Consider the following 10,697-nt stretch of genomic DNA (forward strand, 5'->3'; position numbering starts at 1 on the left):
ACCACAGGAGGTTGTTATATATAAACCATCTGGAGGCAGAATGCATCTATGTTGCACACTTTGGTACATACAGTCTCTTACACCAGCAATACTGTAAATACTGTATAATATTATATATATTATTTCAGCACCCATAGCAGAACCAGTAGCATAACCCATAGTGTTTCCAAGTGGACCCAGATCCAAACTTCCAGAAAGCAGTAAGGAAGCTGGCACCTACTGGCTGGCACCTACTTGCTGGCACCTACTTGCTGGCATCTACTGGCTGGCACCTACTTACTGGCATCTACTGGCTGGCACCTACTTGCTGGCATCTACTGCCTGGCACCTACTGGCTGACACCTACTGGTTGGCACCTATTTGCTGGCACTTACTGGTTGGCACCTACTCGCTGGCACCTACTGGTTGGCACCTACTGGCTGGCACCTACTGGTTGGCACCTACTTGCTGGCACCTACTCGCTGGCACCTACTGGCTGGCACCTACTAGCTGGCACCTAATTCTCTCGCTCTGCACATTGTGGTTCCTAAACAGTGACATCATGGTGGTAGTGATGTCATTCTCCCCACAATAATGCTTGATGACATCATCTTGCCATATTTTGTCAACAAAAGAGGTTCAAAAAAGCATTTCTCATGTTGCTGAAATTCCTCCACATTGGGATAAATCAGCTCATTAAAAATTCAGAAGCTGCTGTAAGTGATACAGAGACAGCTCCTCATTTGTCAGGAGACGACTCCATGTCCATCTATCTGTACAGAAACATATCATCAGTCAATAGGCTGCCATGCTGGCCCAGGGGTAATTGGCTATTAGTACAGTGCGCTCACACACTTGGTTGGCCAAACTACACTGATTGGATAGATTAGGCTGCTGGCTAATTGGTTGGATCATTTGAATGAAGTGCAGTTGTGCAGGTGATTGGTCAGGAGATAGCCAACTACATGGAATGAACCAAGTTATAGGTAACCAGGTTTTCTGCAACATTGGCAAAGCTAAATTAGCCATGTCTGTGCTGCATACGTGCCTTATGGGATACAGTGGTGAACATGAAACCTACATCCCTTCATTTCTTCTTGAACTGTAACTCTCAGCCTATCTGCTGGCATTGGGCTGTGAGTTGTATTTATCAGGCAGCTAAAGCCACACATGGAGAGATCTTCCTACCCACAACTGCTTCTCCGCTGGCCCCTGGGCAAATAAACCCTGTATATACTGTATATTTTTGATGGGTTGCAAGGATTGCAGATCGACTACCTTTTTAAAGAAGAAGCCATTTATATTTGATACCAGCATTAACAATTTGGTCACATAACTATATGAGCCAGTGATAAAGCCATTCCATAGAGAATCTGCTTATAGTCACAGTATGTTTTCTGCTGAGCGAATGCAAAATGCATAGTTCCCTATAAATGGCTTCTGCTGCATTGTTTCATGGGTCAGAACCAGCACTGCAGGGACATTTACACTTGCAAACTCTAATTCTTTACTTTCAAAAACAAATGTTCGGATGAAGTTCCACTTTAACAACCCCTTATAGCCCCCTATAAGAAGACAAGCAGTACCCTCTATGAGTTTTACCTACAAATAGTTAAACCAATACCCATTCTTGTGAGTGGCCAGCCTCCAACCAGAGAAGTGCACAAAGCAGCCCCCAGCAGCCCATGGGTTAATCCCCTGTAGCCCTTATGCTCCTGGGAGGGAGGGACTAAGGTGCAGCCAGTGGTGATTGGTACCTGCACACCCTGCTGTGCTACAATAGGATTACAGGAATCCTGCCCCTCCCTCTCCCCACCTGTGCATAACCCTGGGGCAGAAGTGTGCCTGCAGCACCCATCAACACTGACCAGAGCTGCAGCTGTCAGGGTGCTAATTACTGACTTGACTACATACAAAGAACATTTCCTAATTAGTCCCCCCTAATTCTCACCTGCTCCAACCCCCTGGCTTGTGCCTTAGCACCACCTCACTAAAACAGGGCTAATTGGTAAAAAATCAGTTTCTCCTCCCTGAAAAAGGCCCTAAATCCTGCTAAGTAGCGACTAAAATCGCATTACAACAACTGGGGCTGAGCCCACTGTGCACAGGGGGCCTACTGAGTCCTATGGGGGGGGGGGGGGGGGGTAAACTGCAGGCTGTATTCATTGCAGAAAGGGGAATATTGGAATATACAGTATCTAGTAGAATTAAGTCTAAAACAACTGGAATTTTCAAGAAAAACTCAGAAAAGTCCAGTTGTTTTAGACTTAATTCTAGAAAACCTCAGAAAAGTCCAGTTGTTTTAGACTTAATTCTAGAAAACCTCAGAAAAGTCCAGTTGTTTTAGACTTAATTCTAGAAAAACCTCAGAAAAGTCCAGTTGTTTTAGCCTTAATTCTAGAAAAACTCAGAAAAGTCCAGTTGTTTTAGACTTAATTCTAGAAAAACTCAGAAAAGTCCCGTTGTTTTAGACTTAACTCTAGAAAAACTCAGAAAAGTCCAGTTGTTTTAGACTTAATTCTAGAAAAACTCAGAAAAGTCCAGTTGTTTTAGCCTTAATTCTAGAAAAACTCAGAAAAGTCCAGTTGTTTTAGCCTTAATTCTAGAAAAACTCAGAAAAGTCCAGTTGTTTTAGCCTTAATTCTAGAAAAACTCAGAAAAGTCCAGTTGTTTTAGACTTAATTCTAGAAAAACTCAGAAAAGTCCAGTTGTTTTAGCCTTAATTCTAGAAAAACTCAGAAAAGTCCAGTTGTTTTAGACTTAATTCTAGAAAAACTCAGAAAAGTCCAGTTGTTTTAGACTTAATTCTAGAAAAACTCAGAAAAGTCCAGTTGTTTTAGACTTAATTCTAGAAAAACCTCAGAAAAGTCCAGTTGTTTTAGACTTAACTCTAGAAAAACTCAGAAAAGTCCAGTTGTTTTAGCCTTAATTCTAGAAAAACTCAGAAAAGTCCAGTTGTTTTAGCCTTAATTCTAGAAAAACTCAGAAAAGTCCAGTTGTTTTAGCCTTAATTCTAGAAAAACTCAGAAAAGTCCAGTTGTTTTAGCCTTAATTCTAGAAAAACTCAGAAAAGTCCAGTTGTTTTAGACTTAATTCTAGAAAAACTCAGAAAAGTCCAGTTGTTTTAGACTTAATTCTAGAAAAACCTCAGAAAAGTCCAGTTGTTTTAGCCTTAATTCTAGAAAACCTCAGAAAAGTCCAGTTGTTTTAGACTTAATTCTAGAAAAACCTCAGAAAAGTCCAGTTGTTTTAGCCTTAATTCTAGAAAAACTCATAAAAGTCCAGTTGTTTTAGACTTAATTCTAGAAAAACCTCAGAAAAGTCCAGTTGTTTTAGACTTAATTCTAGAAAACCTCAGAAAAGTCCAGTTGTTTTAGACTTAATTCTAGAAAACCTCAGAAAAGTCCAGTTGTTTTAGCCTTAATTCTAGAAAAACCTCAGAAAAGTCCAGTTGTTTTAGACTTAATTCTACTAGATACTGTATATCATTACCTGGATGAATGAGAATCTTGGAAGACGAATATTGTAAAAGTTACTGTCCATAAACTTTACTGAAAGAATCGATAAACCGATATGGGACTGTCACTTTCTCATTTTGTGTCTTCAAAACAGGGAATTGAACTAGAAAACTTTTACCTGTAGATCTGATTTATTTTAGCGGCCTTATCTTCCCTTCGAAATAGAATTTACTATGTAGCACAGAAAAGTATGCTTTGGGTTAATATTGCTAGGTGGCTTATAACATTTTCGTTGCTAAAATATTTAATAATGACAAAAATAATATGAAAGCAACGAAAGAAAGGCTTTATTTGTGGTTAATTCCTATAAATGCTCATTGTGAGACGCTTCAAAAGGAACTGAACCTGGAAAGAAAGGATCCCCTTTTTTAAGATGGTGCGATGATTGTTAGTATCGTTATTAATACTGTGAACTTCCCCGCCATAATTATAAAAACTATAGTATGAAAAAAAATTAATTGGGAAATTATTTGCAAGAATACTTGTTGTAAGTCCAATTCTGGTGTTGTGGCAGAGAGGAAAATAAAGATTCTGTTCGGTAGAACGGACACTATTGCGAAATGCTGAATGTGTTGAAAATCTAGTATTAAATTATCCTTCCCTGAAGAATTCGTATTGGAATAAAAAAATCAAATTCAAAACAAAAAAATATCGAGACAGACACGAGTGTATTCGTTTTTGGGAATGCCATCTGCCCGCCTACCCCGCTAATTCCGTGTAGATTATATTATTGTACCGTCAGGCATGGTACTAAACTTTAATTCTTCATTTTTAAATCACTTTTGCTGATAACTTTCGTTCGTTATTATCCCTATGCGACACACGCAGACCCATAAAGTACCTGCAAGACCCCAGATAGACCCAAACTAATCTGTTTCGAAAGAATGAAATAATTAAGACATGTTACTGTGGGATATTTTGGGGATCAAATCATATAATAAATATAACAATAAACTGCGTGAGAAATAAAACATAATGGGCATGATCTCAAAGATGTATTCCCAAAAAATCGCACAGGCAACTTGATAGATCGAATACATACATTAGCAAATAAATCAATGTAAACCATAAAAATTATATTTACAGTTATGCGAATCCTAAAAACCTTCGTTGCATGTTTTTGTTAGTAAGAGAAGAAAGAAAGATGAAAGAAAGAAAAAGAAAGAAAGAAAGATGTACTTATTACTTATATTTGTATCTGTAAATTGCCCACTCCCTAAACTGAAAGCTCCCCTCCTTCGTTTTTGGTACTTAATACGTGTATATTCTTATTAGTATTTAATACAATGTATGTTCCCTGTCTGTTCTATTAATGTTTAGTAGAAATGAACTGAGGTCCCTATACAATTAGTTTTATATAAATACATAAATGTTACAGATGGCTAGAAAGATACAACGAACGGGGGTGTAACCAGCAAATACGAAAGTACGGAATCATTTTCTGCTTAAGGATATTTATTACAAATATTTGAATCGAGTTTAATACTAACACTTGTAATAATACAGATTCTCAGATACTGTGGTAACTAAAATAAACAGGATTGATGGATTACCATTCGATATGCCCTAAGGGTGAAGACACACAGAGCTACTAGTAGCAGCTACTTGTCGTGGCTACTAAAATAGACAATGCTGATCATTTACTGATAATTGTCTCTACGTGTGTTTTAGCAGAGGGAATTCTCAGTATTGTCTATGGCAATTAATTTTCTGGTGTTTAGTAGCTGCTACTAAGTAGCTCTGTGTGTCTTCACCCTAATAAAGGTTTTACTGGCGCAATAAATCATTCACCATGATCACCAGTAATTATGCTCCTATGTAACTCTGATTGCCATCGACCCTAACAAGAAGAAAAAAATTATACATTTACGCTAAATAATAATTTATGGTGTATATATAATTTACACCACAACCTTCTGCGACTTATTGAATTGCCAAAGATAAACGATGTAAACGGGTCGCTGGTATCAACTGTAATTAATGATATCTAAATAGAACTTTGGTGTTGAACGATATATTTATTATAGCTCTTCCATGTTACTTTCGTAATAAAAAGTAAAAATGGTGTAGTGTTCAAAACTATATAAAGTATATATTGTATATATTAATCATTTTCTAAACAATGTTACAAAAACGGTTTGAAAAAAATGTAAATGGAATGGTTGAATAGAAATGGACTTATAAAATATATGAAGGAAAGTGTTTGTTATACTGTGTATATACTGTATATATAGATATGTGTGTGTGTGTGTGTGTGTATATACTGTATATATTGAATTGCAGACGAAATGCACCATCGGGATCATTCTAATTCTGTGATTTATAAAACAACCAGATGAAATAAATCGGTCACTTTCGTTTATTTAAAAGTATTTATTCAAACTTTCAACCATCGTTGAGTTTTTTTTTGTCAAAAACCAAATAAAGTAATAAATATTTTTTAGCACGCTTTCATATTTTGTACAAAAATAAACAGATGAGAATATATCTGGGCAGTGATGGAACAGAGCTGGGGCTGAATGTTGGAAGGCAGTGACAGGTGGAAGGAAAGGGTTCCGTTATTATAGCGACATTTACAGAGAATTAGCGGCGGAGTGTAAGGCATTCTGTACAAGTGCGCCAAGGACGAGCATTTCAATCTTATTTACAAATATTCTTTTGTCAGGCAGTATAAAAATAGCGAACCAGAATCCACATTTATAACGAAAGAAAAGAGATAATTAAACAAACACGGGGGGGGGGTGTTAATGAGAATAACACAGTAATATCATTCCTAGTGATACATTTAGATACAATATTATAGTATATTAGACTGCTGCTATCGGATTCACTGGGCTACGAAACATTACACGATTTACTGTTTATTTTTTCGTTTATTGTGGGGAGGGAGGGGGTTTATAATAAAGAAATGTGGGGCCACATGAATTCAAGGGGTGAAGGCAGGGTTGTTAGTTGTGAGCAGAGGCAGCTGGGAAGTGTAAATAAGCAGGTGGAAATGGGATAAACCTTGGGCCGCCGCCTGAAGCAGAACTACAACTCCCAGCATCCATAGAAATCATTGTAGTGGAACAAGAGTCGGAGTGGCAAGGGTTGCCTATGATCTGTGAATGTAAAGGAGGCCTGTGGGTCTGTCACTGGGGTGGTCTCGGAGTGTGACTTACTGGGAGCCAAGCCTTGCCTGCAGGGGGGCCGCTTCATCTCACTTTATGTGGGGAAATCCTTTGATGTGTCTCACAAGCGGCAAGAAAATGACACTGTGCCCCCTCAGCTGCTTGTGTCTCATTGGCTCATTGGGGGTCTCCCAGCTCTGCCTCATTGGATATTCCTCTATGGTTCATTGACTCCTCTTTCTGCAATCAGGATCCCAGAGGGGGTCATTTATTGTATGTGATGGCAGAGCCAGCGATGCTAATCTGATACCCCTGCCCTCCCCAACTATGGTACGTCCCTGCTGCAAGTGGGCAGAATGGAACCCCCCCCCCCCTTTGTTTTTGACCTACAACTAAATCAAGTTCAAAAACTAAAGATGGAATATTGATATACTGTACAATAATAGAGCATAACAGCAGCAGAGGATGCTGGGAGTTGGGCAGATGACCCCCTGCTTCAGCAGTAAGAGTTTGGCTGTTAGAGTAAAGTGGGGCAGGGTGCAGCTGCCCCGGTCACTAACTGATGGCAGGTGTAAGGGCTCTTTGTGCCGCTCCTATTGGCCCCATAAGCGCCAGTTAGTGTTTGCTTGGCTGAACTCAGTGGCAGTTGGTTGCCCGCCATCCTGTCTAGTGGCCACAGTCCATTCTGTAGGGGCATGGGGCATACCTGCCAGGGAACCCCAAGGCTTCAATAGTTAAACCATGAAAGCTGTCAGGGTAAGGGAGGGGCAGATAAGGATTAGGTGCCTGGGAGTTGAAGGCTGATTGGGTACCAGAGGGCAATAAGGCACCTATGCCATTCTGTGCCCCCTGAGGGCCTGTAGAACCAATGGGCAGTTAAATAAGTCTAATGGTTGCCAGAATCTATATCACATGAAACAATAAATGCAGGATAATGTGAGACAACCAGGGGGTCAACTGAACATCTAATTGGCCAAAGCGCCCCCCAAATTCATACCCCTCAGCTACCGGACCTCTTTGAAAACAGGAATGCCAATCCGTAGCTACAGTTACTGTGGAGGGACATTACTGCTCCTTTACTGAGCTCTGCTGGGTGAGAGGTGATTGGCATCCAATAGCCAATTCCATAGCCAACAGCAAAACCAAAGTGCCAACCAGACCCCCCCCCCCCGCAATATAATCTATTAAGAAATCAAGGCAAAAGCGAGGGGAGCCGTGCCCCCCCCCCCCCAGACCTGCATTCAGGCACCAAGAGCCCTGGCACTATCACCCCGACACTTTTACCCCGGTTGGGGTACCTTCTATAGTGATACACAGTCACAAGTTCTTATTGTTTCCCTGGCAACCGACCTGAAGCCACAGAGTGATACAAAGTAACAAGTTCTTATTGTTTCCCTGGCAACGGTCCTGTAGCCACAAAGTGATGCCAAGTAGCCAGTTCTCATTGTCCCTTGCCAGCTCTGTCTGTGCTGATCCTTTGTACCTGGGCCAGGGGGGTGAATGGGGTTGTATGTACACAAGCCCCCCAGTCTTTCCCGCACAGGTCTCTGTATACCGAGCAGTCCGGACCCCCCAATAGGGATCCCTGTATCCGCTAGCCCAGTTCGCTAGAAGCCCACCCTTTCTGTACATAGGCGGGAATGGGGCAGTCACTTGGTATCTGCGCTGAGCCGGGACAGGGTGGCGCTGCTCAGATGGTGATGGGCACTGGCGGGCACTTGGCACATACTGCACGGACAGGGCATTCCGCTCCAATGGGGGAACCCCCCACCCAGCGCCCCCGGACTGGGAGACTTCAGCAAACCGTGGGAAGATGGATGGGAGGCAGGTGGGGCAGGAGGGGGTGGAGGCGGTGGGGGTGCTGCCCTCACCCCAGAGAGGCTGGAAGCTGCCAGGGAGGCTGGGGTGGGCAGGAGAGGGTGGTGGGCCACTGGGTGTCCGGGCAAGGGGGCCCCATGGCTCATCCCCCCGCAGGCCGAGGGATGGTAGGCGGCTGCTGCTGCGGCTGCGGCGGCCGCATGGTGGTGGTGCCCCCCGTAGATCTCACTGACCAGGCGCTTCATCTCCTCCAGCGAGTTGTTTAGCATCAGGATGTAATTGCGCGCTAGTAGCAGCGTTGCGATCTTTGATAGTTTGCGCACCGAGGGCCCGTGTGCGTAGGGCATCACCTCCCGCAGCCCGTCCATGGCGATATTCAGATCGTGCATTCGCTTGCGCTCCCGGCTGTTAATCTTCAGCCTCAGCTGCTGCAACTCGCACTCGTTCATCTGCTTCTTGTCCTTCTTGGCCGCGACAGCCGCTGCGGCCGCTGCAGCAGCTTTAAACGCGCCCAACTTGTCGCCCGCTGCCGCAGCCATAGCCATGGCGTTACGGAGCTCCGCACTCAGCTCCGCGGGGGAGTCGCTCATAGTGGAGGAAGACACTGCGCCAGAGAAGCCTTTCCGTGAGTGTAGGAACAGGTCATCTGTCTCCGGGGAGGAGGCTCGGCTAGAGCCCAGGCTGGCGTCTGAGTCCATGGAGAAACGGTACGGCCTGCTGGGAAAGTGGCACAAGGTTAGGGTCGGTGGGCAAGTGCTTGCAAGGGCAGGGTAGGTTATAGGAGAAACTTGGGTGGGGAGAAGTATAAACAAATAGATACATAGATGATAGTTGTATTTATAGATGATAGTTAGATACATAGATGGTAGTTGGATATATAGATGATAGTTGGATATATAGATGATAGTTGGATATATAGATGATAGTTGGAAATATAGATGGTAGTTGGATATATAGATGATAGTTGGATATATAGATGATAGTTGGATATATATATGATAGTTGGATATATATATTATAGTTGGATATATAGATGATAGTTGGATATATAGATGATAGTTGGATATATATATGATAGCTATAAATAAGAGATACATTCACACCTATGAGACAAGCAGACACTTATGTTATGTACTTTGTCATAATTACTGGATAAGGTTCGGGGTACCATTTAAACTTTCACTTTAAACATCCTGTGCAAAATATTCTATATATTTATTTATATATGTGCATTTGATTCATCGATTATTTTTTCTTATGATACAAATCACATAAGGGCAATCAGTGGATTTTCCTGCTACAGATAAATATTGGTATTTAAAGCAATAAATAAATAAATACATAAATACTTTTTAGACTTTATTTCTTTAATTTTGTTTCCTTGCAGATCAGCATCTTTGCACCTGTCACTACAGTCGGTTCAACATCTCTTTCTATAATCTCTAATCTTCTGATCATTATTACCGGCAAATGAGTTCCCTTCTTTCTTTACTTTCTTTTCAAACGAATTTTCTTACAAACCACCTACTATTTCCATTACAAACGTTCCACCTTTCCCTATAGGCGAACAAGCGAAACTTCCAAGGAACAATCGGTCGCTAAGTCCCCCAACTAAATGCGAATCATTTGTCCATTTATCTTAAATTCTAAAGTAAAACCAAACAACATTGCAACGAATAACGCTGGCAAATGACTTCTAAATTAATATTGCAACGGTTTTAGCAGCAAAGAGAACACAATGAAATTATTAGAGCAGAAAGGATCTGTGAAAAGCTCCTAATAACTGGTAATACTTGCGCTTTACAATAGGACCCCAGTGCAGCGCTAAGACCCCACAGCAATAGCAGAAGGTTGCAGTTAATTGGTATCAGTGATTTTGTTACAGACAGAAGGCACAGAGGCAGATTACAGAGCTGGGCACACTTACTTGGCAGGGCTGAAATAGTGCAGGTGCAGCTGAAGCGATTCTGTCGCTCTCTTGCCTTGTGTGACAGTGATCGCCGGTTTCCCTCTGCCCCCGCTTTATATAGGCGCCGCTCAGAACAATGTCATTGTCTTGGCAGGGTGTGCCGCCGGCCAATAGGGAGCCGGATAGCGCTGTGACATCACTAGACAGGACCATGCCGCTGAATGAGAGGGGCTGGGAGAGCCAATCAAAGCGCAGAGGCTTGGGCAATGAGAAAATTCAATGACAGCTGTTGAGAAAAGGGGGCAGAGCAAACAAACCCCCAGCCCTCTGGGTAACAATAACATTTTTTTTTATAAAGAAACA

At 42.0% G+C, this 10,697-nt stretch overlaps 1 protein-coding gene across 2 annotated transcripts; it reads right to left on the minus strand.

Annotated features, from left to right (window-relative positions):
* Positions 1-5,838: 5,838 nt before the first annotated feature.
* On the minus strand, positions 5,839-10,447 carry olig2 (oligodendrocyte lineage transcription factor 2). Of its 2 annotated transcripts, none has more exons than XM_004912144.4 (2): positions 10,353-10,447; positions 5,839-9,142 (listed from the first exon to the last, which is right to left on the minus strand). In XM_004912144.4, exon 2 carries the CDS (start codon positions 9,121-9,123, stop codon positions 8,257-8,259), a length of 867 nt encoding a protein of 288 aa, XP_004912201.1. In that variant the 5' UTR covers positions 9,124-9,142; positions 10,353-10,447; the 3' UTR covers positions 5,839-8,256. The 2 variants fall into 2 exon arrangements, with proteins under 2 accessions (XP_004912201.1, XP_004912202.1); XM_004912145.4 differs by having other exon boundaries at positions 5,839-9,139; positions 10,353-10,432.
* Positions 10,448-10,697: the final 250 nt, after the last annotated feature.

Source organism: Xenopus tropicalis, chromosome 2 (assembly GCF_000004195.4).
Source record: "Xenopus tropicalis strain Nigerian chromosome 2, UCB_Xtro_10.0, whole genome shotgun sequence".
Lineage (NCBI taxonomy): Eukaryota > Metazoa > Chordata > Amphibia > Anura > Pipidae > Xenopus > Xenopus tropicalis.

Excerpts from the sequence above, each read along its gene's own strand:
- olig2 (XM_004912144.4), bottom strand. The coding sequence starts at position 9,123 with ATGGACTCAGACGCCAGCCTGGGCTCTAGCCGAGCCTCCTCCCCGGAG.